The sequence below is a fragment of the Myotis yumanensis genome, unplaced genomic scaffold, assembly GCF_028538775.1.
Source record: "Myotis yumanensis isolate MYYU_CA2020_CCGP unplaced genomic scaffold, mMyoYum1.0.hap1 SCAF_3, whole genome shotgun sequence".
NCBI lineage: Eukaryota > Metazoa > Chordata > Mammalia > Chiroptera > Vespertilionidae > Myotis > Myotis yumanensis.
The window spans coordinates 9,789,646-9,808,746 of record NW_027223754.1 but is presented as its reverse complement, the minus strand read 5'-3'; the positions used below and the strand labels follow the sequence as shown (position 1 = coordinate 9,808,746).

General features: G+C 43.8%; 1 protein-coding gene across 6 annotated transcripts in view; it reads left to right on the top strand.

Annotated features, from left to right (window-relative positions):
- Positions 1-19,101, top strand: part of FAT1 (FAT atypical cadherin 1) — a 125,927-nt gene that overhangs the window by 11,198 nt on the left and 95,628 nt on the right. For all 6 annotated transcript variants that reach the window (XM_070408245.1, XM_070408246.1, XM_070408244.1 and 3 more), the window contains exon 2: positions 8,053-11,335. In XM_070408245.1, the coding sequence (XP_070264346.1) occupies positions 8,053-11,335 (3,283 nt within the window). The remainder of the gene's footprint in view (positions 1-8,052; positions 11,336-19,101) is intronic.

Genomic DNA, 19,101 nt, shown 5'->3' with positions numbered 1-19,101 from the left:
TTTATATCTTATAGATTGCCTCTGTGTTATAGGCAGTCTGTGACAATATAGAGGACACAAGGGTATTAGGGATTAGAGGTGAATAGTGTCAAATGTGACACCAGGTCCAGGAGGATGAGTCCTGGGAAAAGGTCCTTTGATTTGACATTGGCTTGTGGTGCCAGAAGGAACTTTGTGTTGCTGGGTGGACCTGAGATCCTGTGGAACAGTTGAGGGCAGTAAGCATCTCTTTAGAGGGGAGAGAGTTCTAGGGAAGTCAGGGCAGCACAAGAAACTACTTTTTTTGAAACTCTTTGCCAGTAAAAGAAAGAGAAGTAGGGTGTTAGTTGAAGGAATTAGAGGTTTGAATAAAGTTTATTTTTAAGTAGGGATGAACCTGCAAAGAGTCATTTGAGTGCCATGTTTGAATGGGAGAGGATTTAGGGAAGAGCCTCAGATGAGGCAGAATTTTAGGGCATCAAGGATGTCTTTATTTATAGCTGAAAAGGGGGGGGGGGGGTCCCATCTCTGAGATGTGGGAAGAAGAGAGAAAAGGGGAAGAGAATCTTGTAAGGAGAGGAAGAGGAGGGATCTTCTACCTGATCACTTTCATTTTCTTACTGTACATTGAACGTTCACATTCTTCTCCCATTATTCACTGAGATACCTGTATGTGTACCGAAATACACAGGAACCTCGTCATTTGACCTGTAATGAAACCTTACTAATTTGGGCTTGGAAGAATCGGCCAGTATTACTTACTGGCTACCTTGCCAAAACATCATTTGAATGATTTCTCTTTGCAGAGGAAGATACATCTAGCGAGATTATGTTCAATCACAAGAGGTGAACAGTCTGTCTATTGCGCTTCTCTGTGGGCAGAGTTTGCCTTGGAGTGTGGATGAGGAGAAAGTGGTCATGATAGTGAGGAGAGAGGGAGAAGGGGATAGCTCAGGGGTGCCTGGCCCAGCCAGAAACACACACACAGCCCTTGGTCGCCTGTCTCGTCTCTCAGGTCACAGTAGCACGGAACCGCCAGAAATAGTCATCTTCAAAATGCCCCCAGACATGTTTTATAGGCTCATGCAGCCGGTAAATTACATAGTACATTTTATATGCAGGCTATTTAAAAAGTTAGGAAGTCTGTTTAACTTTCTTCAGGGCGAGAAAACTTTAAAAAAATTATTTGGGATTAGTTAAATCATGTAAATGCTGACATTTACTTTCTGAAAGAGTTGTAATGTGCTGAGGAGAGAGATTGGTAGTTTTTCCCCGTCAGCATCAGTAGTTTAAGGACTGTTTTCACTTAACTTAGAATCAGTTGTTGATCATTTGAAGGCAATATGGGAATTAAGTTATTGCTAGAGTAATCAGACTTATTGCAGCAACAATAAAAACTTAACAACATACAGAGTTACCAGAGGTAGTTAAATATACACTAAGCCTAAGGCTGCTGTTCAATTCTGGGTTCATAGCTGGGCCCCCACCCAGTTTTATTGAAAAATGTATTAAGATCGCTTAAAAAGATTTAGTATGCGCCCAGACAATAAAGACCTACCCATTAATTTTTTCAGTGTAAGAACGAAAGCTCTTAAAAGTCCTGTCTATGACTATTATAATGTAATTAGAAAATGCAGATTTTCTTCCCTGATATAAATGTTATCTGGAAGCTGTGAATTAATTATAGCTGAGTGACAAATAGGCTTTCTTAGGAAGATACAATGCTTTTATTTGACTCCTTAGTAAGTGATTTTAGAGATCATTAAACATTTATTTAACATACGATATTTAAACAACCAGGAGTCATTTAATTTCATATTTTGTTTTTTGGCAACTTCATGACATTTTTATTTGGAAATGCAGTTATCTTCCTTGCAATTTAGACATCTTTAAAAAATACTCTAAAAAATGTGACACTATTGAAACCGAACGTTAAGCTCTAACTTTGAGTGGTCAGTTACGATCTAGTTGCATCCCTGGCCTTGGTACGGATGGGAGCTTCAGGAGAACATGGGGAGGAACACAGAGTTCTCGGATGTCGTTGGGTGTTTTTATCATGTGCAATGGAGAGTTTAGTACTGTTCCCCTATTGCATCGAGGGCTAGAATGACTAAGTAATAAATATACAAGTAGAATCTGTGTGTTGCGTAACCCTGTGTCCCACACAATGTCCTGTTTCCCAGCGTAGGAAACACTTCTGAATCTGCAGCGTTCCACCTCAACATACGCAGCCACGTCCTCAGTTGGGTTCAGATCTTTGAAGACTGTGCAGTCACAGGAATTGATTGGAACTCTTTATATGAAGCTCTCCCTAATGAAGACATATGAGCATATTAATATCTGAGCTCTACCAGGAAAATTGTTTTTCTCTTCTTTTTGCATTTCCAGGGGTCTGTACTAAAGATATTTAAGCTTTGAACCCGAGGCCCTTTCCCTAAAGGCTGCACTGGGTGAACATTCTTTGTTTTCACTTTGGGGAAGGTGGAAGAAACCCCGAATTACTGCGAGTTCTGATCACTTTCTGAATCACTTTCTGAATCACTTTCTGAATATCAAAGTGTAGCCTTTGGCTAAAATGGGTTTTGGAGTTTAATTTTCATAAGCATGCACTCTAGGTGAGAATGTACTTTTTAGACTTTTTAGATGAAATGCTATTAGTATCTTCATTCCCTTCAGCTTGTTTGTTATGCATAGAGGAGCAGCCATAGTTTTTCATTGTTTGTTTGTTTTTTGATCAGTGAAACCTGAGTTCACAGTTCTTGGTTATATTACTTACTGCAAAGTTAACAATATCTCCTAAAAAGTGGCCTTACTTTTTTCTGATCAAAAGAACTGCACGTAGTCATTTATTCTCATTACGGTGGCATTCTGTTAGCAGGCTTTGCTCAGAACATTCAGGGTTTTTGAAGGTCTTGGTTAATAACGTGGCGCAGTAAGTTTCTTCCAGCTGCGCCGTGTCCCACGAGAAGTGTGGTGGGTGAGCTGAGAGAGGTGACCGAGGTGTTTGGGAATCCAGATGAGAGATGTAAGGGGGTGCTGGCAGAGCTGTGGTCGGACTGAGTGACTGAGATGCCATGGCCAGAGAACAGCTGCAGTAACTTGACATGTTGTGTGTTTCCCTAGTGACCTGTGGGGTCGGGGGTGGGGGTGGGGGGGAGGTAAAGAGGGTATCCAGGGCCTTTCAGTGGTGGGGGAGCAGCATGGCATCAACGGGTATTTATGGGTCATTCATATCCAAGTTCTAATGTCTGGCTTCAGATGTTCAAGAAGATTGATTTACTTATGTCTCCGTCACACCCATTTCTTGCGTCTACCTCCTCAGCTGCTCTGTCTCCTTTGCTGGTTCCTCTCCTTTCCTGTCCTCTAAATCTTGGGGAGCAACGGGGGTTGCTTTCTCCTCTGTCTGGGTGGGCTCCGTCCATTGGTGATCTCAGTTTTGTGGTTTTCGATACCATCTTCTGTATCCTGACCATTCTCACATTGATGTCTCCAGGCTGGCCCCCTGCCACACATCTAACCAGCCATTTATATTTACAACAGGCATTTCCACCTTGACTTGTCCAAAAAGGAACTCCTCATCTTACTCCCTTAAACCTATTCTTCCCTCATTCTTCCCTCTTTCAGTCCCCGACAGCTCAGTGTTTCTTGCTCAGCACACCATCCTTGGAATCTTCACCGATACCTTTCTCTCCTCCCCTCTGCTTCCAATTCATCAGCAAATTCTGAAATAGATCCACAATGTGATCACTTCTCCCTCTACCGTTACCACCTTTGGGCTAAGCCACCGTGGTCTCTCACCTCGAACTGGCCCCCCTCCAGCTTTGCCCTGGCCACCCTGCATTCTATTCCCAACACAGGTGCCAGAGCCACCCTTTTCACTGTAGTTAGAGCATGTCACTCCCTGTTCAAAATCCTCAAGTAAAGTTCAAAGTCCTAAAAGTCACCTATCATCCTGATCTGAAGGAATGATTGACTACATACACAAGTGGGAGAGACTACACAAATCTCCCTGTAGAAGAATTCTAAATAATTGATGAAGCATAACTCTCCGCCCCTTAAGTGTGGGCTGAGCATCATGACTTTCTTCTAAATAGTACAGAAAAGGGGGGAAGAGTAACTTCATCACGGAGAAACCCGGCAAGCACCACTTCAACTAACTGAGCAAGATCAGCATCTACATGGAGAAGTCATGGCGATGGGATGTGATTTAAAATGGCACCTCACCTCCTCCCCCAAGCACATAGCCCCAGTGTACTCATGGGAAGAACATCAGGCAAATTCTACTCTAGGGACATTCTACAGAATATATGACCAGTGCTTCTCAAAACTGTCAAGGTCATTAAAAATAAGGGAAATCTGAGAAACTGGCAGTCCACAGGAGTCTGAGATATGATTACTCAGCGCAGCGTGGTGGTCTTGGGTTGGGATCCTGTGACAGAAAGAGGGCCTTAGGATTTGAATAGTTAACAACAGTGTATCACATTAGCTCACTAGTTGTGACAAAGGTACCATAATAATGTGAGATGTTAACAATAGGGGAAACTGGCCTTCCTAACTTTTCTGTACATCTGAAACTATTCTAAAATTGATGGATTATATAAACAATGGTCCCCTGACTGTCCTCCCCTCCTCCATGTGCCCTTGCCACAAGGATCTCTGTTGTTTCTCTAACTGGGCTTCTCTATTGAAGCAGATTTTGAGCCCCAGAAGATATTTGGGAATATCCGAAGACACTTTTAGTTGGTGGGGAAGTGCTGCTACAGGCTTGTAGTGGGTGGAGACCAGGAATCATACTAACATCCTGTAATGCATGGGAGAGCCCTTTAAACCTTACCTCCCCAAATCCAGAATGTCAACAGTGCTGAGGCTGAGAAGCCCTGGATCTTTTGATTTTAGGGTTCTCTCTTTCCCTTCAGGTTACTGACCAGTGTCTCTTGCCCTGCTTTATTTATTTTTCTCCGTAGCACTTTAATTGTCAGCCTCCGATATGCATGGTTTTCTCGTTTGTCTCCAGGAAATGTATCACCATGGGGATTTATTGGTAGGTTGTTTGGTTCATTTTTATATCCCCAGCATCTACAACTAATCCCAGCACATAGTGGGTGCTCATTAACCCATTAACTGCCACAAACGTCTATAGATGCAAGCAGTGGACCTTTTTAAATTACATTTAAAATTTCGTGGCAGTTAACTGATTAAATATTTGTTGGTTGAATCAAATAATTGATGAAGGGAGTGAATGGATGACCAAGATAACATATGCTTATGCCAAAACATTTGGATAGAAAAGTGAAAATGTGAACATTTCTCCAGCCGCCTAGTCTCCAGAAGTTACCACAGTTAACAATTTATTTTTTAATTTGTGTCTAGAACGTTTTGGTTCATTTTTAAGCACATTCATGTACTCTGCACACAATTTATCTCCCCCCCCTTTTTTTTGCACACATACATGGGATCAGTTTAGATTTTCCAGTTAATATATCTGGATATCTTTACATATCAACATATAGAGTGTGTTCTTACTCCTTTTAATGCATAATATTTTATATGTAGAATTAAGCAAAAATATTTTAATTGCTTACAGTAGAATCCTGGTATAATACTTGGCTGTAAAGTGGGTAATAGTAATTATATATTTCCTAAAACAAAGAAATGTTTATTTAACATATCTTTTTAAGTGTTCTTTAAAGCATTATATATATATATATATGTATATATATATATATATGTGTATGTGTGTGTGTATATATATATATATATATGTATATATTTATTTACTCCTACTTTGTAAATACCTCAGGATGGGAACCTCTGTCTTTTAAAATCATCTTTAGTTCCATGTGCCTTTGTATGGGCTGTTCCATAGCAGGCTCTCAGTACCTGGAGGTGGAATGGAATTAAGTTTTCACTCGTTTTGATAAAATTACTGGATCATTACAAAATATTAAAATTTCCCTGGGTTGTAGATCTGCTGGCCAAATTAAGAAATAGTCCTGGGAGGAAACTGCTTTGTTATTTTATGTAAATGAGAATTTTTCTTTTAGAGGCTAGGAGTCTAATTTCCCTGCTTCCCATGCGGAGCTGAGGGTGTGATGATAACTGAGGAACAGGTCAGGGTGCCCGACTTGAACGGGACTCAGTTTCAATTACGCTTCTCATTGCTTCCAGCATATCCGGCCTTTTCCTTTTTCCCGATGAAATGAGCAATGGGGCAAAGTTGGCAGAAGCGAGCTGCGCTGAGATACTGTAAATTAATGCTGCCATTTCAACCTGGCTGTTCAACCAGCCCTCCTGGCTGCTGTCCCTTCCAGCTTTGGTAGCATTCACATTTGGTGAATGGCCACTCTGCCAAGGGTACAGCCCTGTCCTCGCCTCTCAGTGCGGGGCTGTTTTGTGAAGCTACAGTGAGGGACAAGGTGAGTTTGTTGGCATTTAGGCGAACAGATGGCCGGGAAATAATTGTTCTGCTCTTCTGCCAGACCTCAGCCCGTGGACTGCCTCCCTTCCCGACGTTTCCCTCTGACCTGCTGTCCCTACCTCCTTGTTGCATTGATCGGCCATTAGCTTAGGTGATTTGGCTGTGTATGTGTGTGTATTTGTGTGTGTGTGTGTATTTGTGTATGTGTATGTTGTATGTGTATGTATGTGTGTATGTATGTGTATGTTGTGTGTGTGTGTGTGTGTGTGTGTATATGTGTGTCTTATGTCCTGGTGACAGGTGTTCAGTGCCCTCAGGACAGTACTGGTTGACAACAGAAGTGAGAAGACGTTGGTGTGGTTGGTGAGATGTGATTGGTGGACTTGGAGAGGCAAAGTTCTGTTCATCATCAAACTGCGGGTTTTCCTTTTGTAAACTGACCTTCTTTTTGGCTCGTGGTGGATAAGAGATGGCCTCAGTATCACACTGAGTGATAGAATTACTTTAATACACTCAGGTTGTTGTATAGCACTGAGACAGTAAACCCTCACATTATGTAGGGAGTGAACTTAATCATAGAAAGAAATTATTTCAGGATAAATTCTGGGAAATGAGATTACAAGCTATCATTATGGGAGGTGATAGAAAGCCACTGTTGAGTGTTTTGTTGTTTTACATGAGTTGTTCAAAGCTTCCCATGCTTAGGAGAATGTAGTAGAATGAAGTTTGTGAGCTTTTGAGCAATTATTATTTGTAAGTAAATCTAAACAATGTACTTATCCATCTTTTTAACAATTGCTTATACTGTATCTGCCCTGAAGATTTAAGTATAAGAATACATTTTAGTTTTTATAATTGCCAATCTTCCATCTGATTCTCATTAGGATTCTTTTTTTAAAAATTAATTTCAGAGAGGAAGACAGAGGGAGAGAATGATAGAAGTATCAATGATGAGAGAGGATCATTGATTGGCTGCCTACTGGGGATCGAGCCCGTAATCCAGGCATGTGCCCTGACCAGGAATCGAACTGGGACCTCCTGGTTCATATCAGCCATTGAACCACAGCGGCCAGGCATTCATTAGGATTCTTTAACTTGAGTCATGAAAATATGAAAATAGAGTATTCTTAAACTTAGTATCTCTAGACAAATAAGTGTTGATATACTTATATTGGAAAACAGAAAAAAATCTACAACCACTGCATTTATTCATATTCCACAAAGATGGAAAATGCTTTATTAAAATCTAAGGCAGCGGTTCTCAACCTGTGGGTCGCGACCCCTTTGGGGGTCGAACGACCCTTTCACAGGGGTCGCCTAAGACCATCGGAAAACACATATATAATTACATATTGTTTTTGTGATTAATCACTATGCTTTAATTATGTTCAATTTGTAACAATGAAAATACATCCTGCATATCAGATATTTACATGACGATTCATAACAGTAGCCAAATTACAGTTATGAAGTAGCACCGAAAATAATTTTATGCTTGGGGGTCACCACAACATGAGGAACTGTATTGAAGGGTCGCGGCATTAGGAAGGGTGAGAACCACTGATCTAAGGTCTAAAGCAAAGCGTAAGAAAACAGTTTGCATGTTTTGGCTTTATTTCCCCGAAGTGATGATTCTTATTTCTCTCGTCTGTTAGGTCCCTGCGAGTGGAGCGATGGGGAGACACCTGGCCGAGCTCCTGCTGCTGCTGCTCCTCCTCCAGCATTTTGGAGACGGCGATGGAAGCCCAGCGCCGGACCAGCCTCCTCCGCAGTTCACACAGCTCCACTACAACGTCACTGTGCACGAGAACTCCGCCGCCAAGACCTACGTCGGGCACCCCACAAAGATGGGCATTTACCTGACCAACCCAGCGTGGGAATTACGGTACAAAATTGTCTCGGGAGACAATGAAAACCTCTTCAAAGCGGAAGAGTACGTGCTTGGAGACTTTTGCTTCCTAAGAATAAGGACCAAAGGAGGAAACACCGCTATTCTCAACAGGGAAGTGAAAGACCATTACACCTTGGTAGTCAAAGCGGTGGAAAAGAACACGAACGCCGAGGCCCGGACCGTGGTCCGGGTGCAAGTGCTGGATACAAACGACTTGAGACCGTTGTTCTCGCCCACCTCGTACAGCGTCTCTTTACCTGAAAACACAGCCATAAGGACCAGTATTGCAAGAGTCAGCGCCACAGATGCAGACATAGGAACCAATGGGGAGTTTTACTACAGTTTTAAAGACCGAACAGACATGTTCGCCATTCACCCAACCAGCGGTGTCATCGTTTTGACCGGGAGACTTGATCACGCAGAGACCCCGCTCTACGAGATGGAAATCCTCGCGGTGGACCGGGGGATGAAGCTGTACGGTAGCAGTGGCATCAGCAGCATGGCCAGGCTCACGGTGCACGTGGAGCAGGCCAACGAGTGCGCGCCCGTCATCACCGCGGTGACGTTGTCGCCGTCAGAATTGGACCAGGACCCAACATACGCGGTCATAACTGTGGAGGACTGTGATCAGGGAGCCAATGGGGAAGTAGCGTCTTTAAGCATTGTGGCCGGTGACTTCCACCAGCAGTTTAGAACGGTGAGGTCCTCTCCGGGGAGTAAAGAATATAAAGTCAAAGGCACTGGCGGCATCGACTGGGACAGTCATCCTTTTGGCTACAATCTGACGCTTCAGGCCAAAGACAAAGGCACGCCTCCCCAGTTCTCTGCGGTGAAAGTCATCCACGTGACTTCTCCACAGTTCAGAGCCGGGCCAGTCAGGTTTGAGAAGGATGTTTACAGGGCAGAAATCAGTGAACTGGCTCCTTCCAACACCCCTGTGGTCATGGTAAAAGCCACGCCTCGTTATTCCCACTTGAGGTATGTTTTCAAAAGTGCGCCCGGAAAAGCCAAATTCAGTTTAAACCACAACACTGGTCTCATTTCCATTTTAGAACCGATTAAAAGACAGCAGGCATCCCACTTTGAACTTGAAGTAACAACAAGTGACAGAAAAGCCTCCACCAGGGTCTTGGTCAAAGTCCTAGGTGCTAACGGCAACCCCCCTGAATTTACCCAGACCTCCTACAAAGCATCTTTTGATGAGAATGTCCCCGTTGGCACCACGGTCATGAGTGTGAGTGCAGTAGACCCCGATGAGGGTGAGAATGGGTATGTGACGTACAGTATTGCAAACCTAAACCCCGTGCCGTTTGTGATCAACCATTTCACTGGTGCTGTGAGTACCTCCGAGAACTTGGACTATGAGCTGATGCCTCGGGTTTATACCCTGAGGATTCGCGCGTCAGACTGGGGCCTGCCATACCGCCGGGAAGTTGAGGTCCTGGCCACCCTTACTCTCAATAACTTGAACGACAACACACCCTTGTTTGAGAAAATAAATTGCGAAGGGACAATTCCCCGGGATCTAGAGGTGGGAGAGCAGATAACCACCGTCTCTGCCATCGACGCTGATGAACTTCAGTTGGTCCGCTATCAGATTGAAGCTGGCAATGAACTAGATTTGTTTAGCTTACATCCCACCTCCGGGGTGCTGTCCTTAAAGCAGTCGCTAACGGAAGGCTTGGGGGCAAAGGTGTTGTTTCACAGTCTGAGAGTTACAGCTACAGATGGAGAAAATTTTGCCACGCCGTTCTATATCAACATGACCGTGGCGGTCAGTCGCAAGCCAGTGCACTTGCAGTGTGAGGAGACCGGTGTTGCCAAAATGCTGGCAGAGAAACTGCTCCAGGCAAATAAGCTGCACGGCCAGGGAGAGGTCGAGGACGTCTTCTTCGATTCTCACTCTGTCAATGCGCACGCCCCGCAGTTTAGCGGTCATCTGCCGGCGGGCATCGAGGTGAAGGAGAACCAGCCCGTGGGTTCCAGCATCCTTCTCGTGAACGCTACCGACCTCGACACTGGCTTCAATGGGAAACTGGTCTACGCCATTTCTGGAGGAAATGAGGACAGCTGCTTCCTTATTGACATGGACACTGGCATGCTAAAGGTTCTATCTCCCCTTGACCGTGAGGCGACAGACAGATACACCCTGAATATTACCGCGTCTGACCTTGGTCTGCCGCAGAAGGCCGCGTGGCACCTTCTGGATATCAGGGTTCTGGATGCCAACGATAACCCCCCCGAGTTTTTACAGGAGAGCTATTTTGTTGAAGTGAGCGAGGACAAGGAGATCGGGAGTGAAATCATCCAGGTTGAAGCCACCGATAAGGATCTCGGGCCAAATGGACAGGTGACGTACTCCCTCCTCACGGACACCGATAAATTTTCCATCGACAGCGTGACTGGTGTGGTGAAGGTCGTGCAGCCCCTGGATCCTGAAGTCCAGCCCGTGCATTACTTGAAGATCGAAGCCAGGGATCAAGCCACGGAGGAGCCCCGCTTGTTTTCCACGGTGCTTCTGAAAGTCTCCGTGGAGGATGTTAATGACAACCCCCCCAAGTTCATTCCAGCTCATTACCACGTGAAAGTACGCGAGGACCTTCCCGAAGGGACCATCATCATGTGGTTGGAGGCCTATGACCCCGACCTCGGTCAGTCTAGTCAGGTGAGATACAGTCTCATGGACCACGGAGAAGGCCACTTTGATGTGGATAAACTCAGCGGAGCGGTTAGGATTGTACAGCAGCTGGACTTTGAGAAGAAGCAAGTCTATAATCTCACTGTGAGGGCCAAAGACAAAGGGAAGCCGGTTTCTCTGTCATCCACGTGCTACGTGGAAGTGGAGGTCGTCGATGTGAATGAGAACCTGCACCCGCCCGTGTTTCCCAGCTTTGTGGAGAAGGGGGCGGTGAAAGAAGATGTCCCTGTTGGCTCGTCAGTGATGAAAGTGTCAGCTCGTGATGAGGACGCAGGAAGAGATGGGGAGATCCGCTATTCCATTAGAGACGGTTCTGGCATTGGTGTTTTCAAAATAGATGAAGAAACAGGTAACTATGTTCCTATTTCTCTGTTTGATCTCCCCTCCTGTTTTTTCTACAGTGACCACCTGCCCTATGCTAGCTCCTTCACGATCCCCTGTAGGTCCCCGTTGGTCTGTTAGGGCTCAGGGTAGCAGTGGCAGTGCCCGGGCGTGCTTTTCATCCTCTTGCAGGTGTCTGTATGTATAGTGAGTCACGAAGATGGAACCAATGGAACCTGGTTGAGCTGCCCTAAAATCAGTAAAAAATAAGGAAGCATTGAGATCATGACCACCGATAGGGATCTCTTTGTTTCTGCTCTTATCTGATCAGAAGCATCCTTGTGGTTTTGCTTAACCTGGAGAAGCCTTGGCAGAGTTTTTGCAGCTAGAATGTTTGCAGCCTTAGAACAGTCACTACCACCCCGTCTAGCATGCCATGCAGAGGTTACTGCAAACATGCAGAATTCTGCAATGCACCAAGAGAAGACTCTGCTAAAACTTCCGTCACATGATCTGCTTTGCTCAGTGCCCCCTGCAGGTCTTGTTTAAGAGTCTGATGTAGAATGTTGAGTGGAGAAGACCTGGATTGGAGTTCTGGCTCCTTCAGTTGTTAATTGGGTGATTTGGGACAAGTTTATTATCTTCTTAAAACTGACTTTCTTCATCTGTAAGATGGACACACTCAAAATTACCACAAGGTTTACGTGAGGATGAAGTGAAATAACACGGGAAGGGTTCCTAGCAGGTGTTAGAGTCTAATGGTGTCTTGGAAATGGTAGCGGTGCTTTGTTAGGCTAGTCTCCCACCTAGCAAAGGTCCTCACACCAGAACACCTGAGGCAGCCAATTTATGCTAGAGAGTACTGTTTTGCACTTGGTATGTATCTCTGAATTTAGCTGCTTTACATAGCTAATTCCTGTAGTTATATGTCATTCTCCTCAGATGGGATGCGAACCTTTGTATTCCTTTGCTGGGGCTGCCATAATGAAGCACCACAGACTGGGTGGCTTAAACACAGAAATTAATATTCTCACAGTCTGGAAGTCCAAGATCAATGTTGACATGGGAGGTTTCTTCTGAGACCTCGCCTTGGCTTGTAGATGGATGTCTTCTCTCTGTGTCTCCACATGACCTTCCCTCTGTATGTCGTTGTCCTAATCTCTTCTTATAAGGACACCAGTCGTATTGGATTAGGGAACACCCTGATAACCTCATTTTAACTCCTTTAAGGCCCTATCTCCTAGTACAGACATGTTCTGAGGTAGAGGGATTAGGACTTCAATACACGAATTTTGGGTGTTATAATTTACCCCTAAACCACCTTTAAGGGCAGGCTTTTAATGTTAGCTCATGCGTTCTCTATCCTCAGCATCTAACCCAAAGTGCCTGCCATGTAGAAGCTGCTCACTAAAGATTAAAAGGCTGAATGATTAATTTAATGACTACTTTGGCTTTGAATGCCCCCCCCCCACCCCCCTGAGAAGGGTAGTGGAAACAGAAGGAAACTGGGTAATCACGGCATTTATCAGCATAGATGGAACTCACTTTGTTTACTAATCTCATTGATGTTTCCTGTATTACTAATTCCATTCTAAAAAGGGATGTTTTCTTATTATATTAAAAGTTTCTTTTAAAGTAATACCTTGGGTATTCAGTCAATACCCACCCCCGTACCCACTCCCACATCTAATAGGTATATAACACACGAAAAATAGGATATTCTCCTAGAAGTAAGCTATTTTAGATGCTATAATATTTTAATGTGTTCTGGTTTATTCAAGGGATTCTTTTTCTAATGAATTAAGTACTACCAGCATGTATCACACACACTTTATCTACCACTCATCTAAAATACCCAAAATAGTTCAATTCAAGAGAAAATAGCATAATCAACAGCAATTAGTAGTCCTTCATCTGAAGAGTAGAATAGATTTTTTTGTTGTCATATTCTCCAACATGACTTAGAATTTTCAGGTGCGATGTCAACAAAGAAAAATACCCCAAAGTTAGGAGCTGAAACTCTGAAGTGTTTTGAATTTCCTCAGGATAGTTATCCCTACTTTTTTTCCTTTTCCAAAGTGGGTTTTAAAAGCCTAAAAAGAGCTGTTGTAACTTAAAGTTCGAACAGAAAATAGAACCAAAACCTTAATTTACATTTCTTTGATGACTTAAATTATATGAGCACTGCCTTTTGGTTTTTTTTCTTTCAAGTGAAAAGAGTATTTTTGTTGCTTTTTAAAGCCTCATTTAGAAACGAGTACTTTTCACCTATATATTTAAGAGGCTGAGATATTTTTACTACCCAAGAAAGAAAAAAGAGGGAACATCCCACCCAACACTGCCGCGTCCTGAAATAGATCCCCAGCGGTTTGCAAGCTCCTTTTGCAAGCTCCGTGGCAGGGCCAGACTTCATGGGAGGCCGAGATTATGGGCAGTGGGGCTGGGAAGTATATATGAAACGGTTCTGCGTTTATATAAATATTGACATTTAAAGGTGAGAGAAAGAAAAGTTGGCCGTTTCTAGGTCACCTATTCTGTAATTCTTGCTTTCCAGAGCAAAATACGGCATGTACAGTAGACTTAGGTTTAGATGCGTTTTGAAATGAAATACAAGTGATATAATAATGACACATTGGCCTGGTATACATCACAAGATGTATTTTTGGCAGTAGAATGATCAGTGCAAGTTATTTTAGGGAATCCTGGCAAGTCACCGGATATCATAATGTTGAATTCCTGCAGGGAAGGTCAGTGGGTTTTGTACAGTAGAAATGCTGAAATGAGATAGGCTAATTTCTTTCATTTGGGGTCTGCCTGATTAATTTCTAGGACAGGTTGGCGGTGTAGAGAGGTGCCTGTCCGATGAAGAAAAGCCAGAGCAGTTCAGGAACACCAGTGGGGATCCCCGTGGGACCCAGCACTGACTCTCGGAGTGGGTTGAGTTGGCTCAGGTCAGGTGTGTTAGCACCTGCCTAGAGCTTCAGTGTCTGCTCATTGCCCGTCTCTGCCGGGCTCTGACTGTCTCTCCTAGACATGCCTTTCTTGTTGGGCTAACTGACATGGGCCCACACAGGTGTCCTTTGCCTCTGAATACCAACAACCTGCCCACTTAACTGGTTAGTACTTCTTGCCTTTGACTTTGAGTAACGTAACCAAGTATTCGGGATGTTCTACCTATTCCAACATTGTCAAGTATGTGTATCATTTGTATACTTTTCATAGAACAGAGAACATATTCAGAAATCTGGATTTAGTTCTTACTGTTTTTTAAGATCTTTTCTTAAAGGAGCTTACATTTGAAACATCCCTTGAAAAGTAGTTTTGTGTGTGTGTGCTTTTTTTAAGAAATAGAAATTCTGTGGACTACCTAAAATATGTACAGTCCTGTCAGGTTTAGGTTTTGTAAGCACTTTATAACTGGCTTTGCAGGGAGCTCACTGTAATTGCCCTGTGGGAGTGACAGCTGACTCATCTGCTAATCTCTGTATCACATGCTTTGCCTGGCTAGGCCTCTAGGTGGGCGTTAGGAATTGTTCTCACAAACCAGGCCCACATGATTGCTCTTCCATGTGAGGGTTGGAAGGGTAGGGAGTGATGTGAACAGTTACTCGGGAAGTCAGTCTGGTTAAGAGCCAATCTCCAGTGCTGTCATTGAGATCCCCCCCTTTTTGTCCCAACATCTACACCAAGCATGTCAAACTCAAAGGCTAACACGGGCCAAATAAACAAGGTTTAAGTTTATGTGGGCTGCAAAAAAAACAAAAGCTTCAATTTTCATAGAAACGTAGATTTATTTCAATAGAGACATGCTGAATACAAAGGGCTGAAATAAATGACTCATCGTTAACATAAAATGATAGAACATTTTAATAAAAATTAATATGTTTTCTTGAACACTAACTTACCAGACACTGAATAACTGCACAAATTAATAAGTGTGACGCAAATAAACCTATTTTTCTTGTTCTCCGAAAGCAAAATATTTATCGTTGTGCACACCAAACAAGTCAGTCCAAGACAAATGATGTGGCAATCGGCTGCTAAAATACTTGCTGCTGGTATTAGTGGAGAGAAATGGTGTGCCTGCGTGTAAAGTGTGTAAGGGAAATGAATTTTTATTAAATCGTTTCTTACATACCCTTACATTGGCTGGGCCCGCAAAAATATTTGTTGTGGGCTGTGAGTTTGACATGCTTGATCTACAGTGAGGATTATAACGCAGGTTTAATAGGTGTTGGTGGAGCAAGTATCTTTAAAGCATATGTAATTTCCCATTTACATTTGATTTGCCTGACTTTATAGTGCTCAGCATTCACTTCATTCTCACTTCAGATATGTTCCTGGTTCCCTTTTTGTAAGCTTCAAAGTTGAGTGGAATAGAAACTTGAGCATCTGTCTTTAGATTTGTGGAATCAATTCAGTTTAGTGTTCGGGGCTGACGGGTACCCTTCCATGTTAATTACTACTCGAGCACCAATAAAAAGTTGCAGCCTTTTGCCAATTTTGAAAACTAAGGATACGTCCAGAAAAATGGCTGGCCAAAGACTTTTCTCAAATTGTTAATAGAAACTTGTGTAGGTCTGTCCCCCTGATGTGTGTATTATAACGGAATGCCTGTGAGGAGGTTCCCCTTCTGTCTCGAGTTCTTCGGTTCAGCGTTTGGCAGTTTTTATAATGCAGCCCAATAAGAGTGTTTCCCTCTCTGACAACTTATTTGGGGAGACCATGTTTTTCATTAAGATAAGAGCAAATTCTAAACTTTATTAGCGCTGTGTTACCTTTAGAATCCCAATCAGGGTTTCAGGATTGAAATGGACGTTTTGATGAAAAGACTTGGAATGAGTTAATGTGGAAGTGCAGCTGTTGCAACAAGATAAATCACCGGTGGTGAAATATGGGAGGGGGAATTAGGACTCCCTTCTTCTTAAGAGAATTTGGCCACATTCTCATTGCGGGGGAGTGTCACCGCATCATTCCCGTGTTACCCATTTGGAGACTGGCTCCTGGCCTTCCTTAGTTAGCGGGACACAGGACGATTGAGCTTGTGTAGTGGGGAACAGGAAGAAGGGCCTTGAAATGAGAGGGAGAATGTTTCTGGGGCTTCTGTCTGGTTTGGCAGAATTCTTGAGTTATTTTAATTATTTATTCAAGTTTTGAAACAACCTTTCTAAACTGACAGTAGCATATTCAGCATAGAACAGGGACCTCTGCTTTTTCCTAGGGCCCGTTCTGTCACGACAGGAAATAGAATGAGGAGGGTAGGTCTCAGTGGGCTCATGCGGTATGGCAATACGTCTGTAAGAGTGGCTGTTGGAAGTGTGGTCTACTGTGGGGGGGCCAGTCACCTGGGTTGGAGCTGGGTGTAGAGTTCCTGGCAGCAGGGACTTGGAGATGCTGGTGGGAGGCCCCTAGAGGGAGTTCAGAAATGTGCTGGTGAAAGGGCTTTTGTGTGGCTGTCTCCTCCCTACGCGGCTGCAGCTGCTGTCCTGCGCTTTCCGTCCTCCTAGAAAAGTTGAAGAGGAGAGAAATGGATTTCCTAGCCACAGTGAGATTGACAGTCGGGCTTAGGCAGAAATTCTGTTAGGATGGCGTGCTGTGGCCGTGTTTGGGAGCATCAATCCGCTCTTTTGTGATTCTGAGTCGGGCGGGGCACAGAGTCATTTCTACTGAGGAGAGGGAGCCTCCTTTGAAGCAGGAGGGTGTTTAGGTGACAGTAGGGTCTAATTAGCAATCCTAAGGAAATTCCATTTCGTTTTCAGAGAAAACAGAGGATCAGCTTGTCTTTAGTTCTTTGCATGGTATTTAGCAAGGTGACTCTTTCAGGACTGATGGGCGTACTGGTTGGGTTAGGAAGCTGCGTGGACTGTGACTCAGGGTGGTATTATGCTGTGAAGCAGAATGTGGTGAGGCTGTGCGATGCTTTTGTATGATCTGAATGATGTGTAAGGGCCAGGACTTGGGTGTGATAGGGTAGAGGCAGCTTCCAGTCTGGTCTCTTTGGCCTCATGCTTTCAATGTTAATGATAGTAATGTCCATTGTCATGGACATTGGTAAAATCAGAAACCACAGACACTGTTACAACCAGGTGCTGTTCCAAGCACTTCATTTCTTTAATACTCACACCTCCCAGATAGAGGACACATTCACAAAGAGGTTAAGTAACTTGCCTGAGTCCCTTGGGTACTCAGTGGCCAAACTCTGGAGCCTTGCTTGCAAACACAACCTTGTACTGCCTCTCACTTTTAAAGAACCATGTTGAGATGCTCTAAGGAAGCCCATATGAAAACTACTAGTGGAGTAGGGCTCTGGGCTGAACTGGGTTGAGTCAGGCTGGAGACTTGAATCCTAGATTTGAGGCTTTGTCTTGAAGGAGTAGAGCAGCGGTTCTCAACCTGTGGGTCGCGACCCCTTTGGCGGTCGAACGACACTTTCACAGGGGTCGCCTAAGACCATCCTGCATATCAGATATTTACATTACGACTCATAACAGTAGCAACATTACAGTTATGAAGTAGCAGCGAAAATAATTTTGTGGTTGGGTCACAACATGAGGAACTGTATTTAAAGGGCCAGAAGGTTGAGAACCACTGGAGTAGAGTGTCTAAGAACCTTCCATCGTTTTTTTTCCCAGAATGACATGCTCCTCTTTAGTACATTTAGACAGGCTTTTAGCGTTACAAAGTGGTGGCATTTCAGCAATTTAAGATTATTCCAGCGAAGTCATTAGTGAGTAGTGGGTGAATCACGCTCCAGTTGAAGTGGACAGGTATCTTACCCATGTTTTCAGTTGTGAAAGTGTGATCTCATATAAAAACACGTGTCAGAATGCTAATTGGAGTGTTTTTTCGTCAAAATAAAGTTTTAGATAGTTGTTAGGCTTCTAGCTAACCTTGGAAGCATGGTCTACTGTGGCGGGGAAACCAAATTAACCCACAGGGTAGCTGAAGTTAACTTAATCTGCACTTGCCCTTTAAGCAAGTTACGTGTAGTCATTGTTCTCTGGCATCGTCCGCCTGGATGCCCTGGCTTTGGCAGCCGTGCTCACCAGCCATCCGGTATGCGGCATTTAAATGAGGGCACGTGGCTCTCCTTAGGCCTCTTGGCAGGGAACCATTTTCTTTTTTTTGTTCTCAGAGTTGTGTTCATAACTTGGTGAGTGACTATGTGTATAGAGATTTAATGCTCAGTTAATATCTGGCCTGTTTTTTCCATGTTGTCCACCTTGCCCAATTATGAAAATCGAGTAGATTTTAAACTTTAGGTGTTTGTCCATGTTGGATTTTTTTTTTCTTTCTTACCCACTTAGTTCCTGTCGTTTTGACTTGGTGGATTATTTCAGTTCAGAAGGCTGGGCTTGTCAAGCTTTTGTTATCTATTAGTGTCTGTTTTGCATAGTGTGTTACATTGCATTATGTTTTATGGCACTTAATTCAAAAAAAATCAAACCATGTTGGTTATAAATCCCGCATGCTCACCGTACAGGACACAATGCCACGAAATACACTCTCTCACGCCTTTGTTCCTGGGAACACGTGAACTTGGGGAGATTGCCATCCGGGGCACATGCCTGTACTTGCTGAATTGGCAGGTAGCCAGCTTAACAGCAGTGATAGTGAGTCTGGAAACCATTCACATATTTCCTTCAGAGGCCAGCTAATCTCATCAACTAACTTGCCTTGTCAGTTAAACTACACTCTCTCCTCGGAATACCTGATACTGTCTCGAACCCATTTCATTGCTAGGTCTCCCAGGGCGGAGTGAACGGACCTGTTGAAAGAGGTTCTTTAGATTTG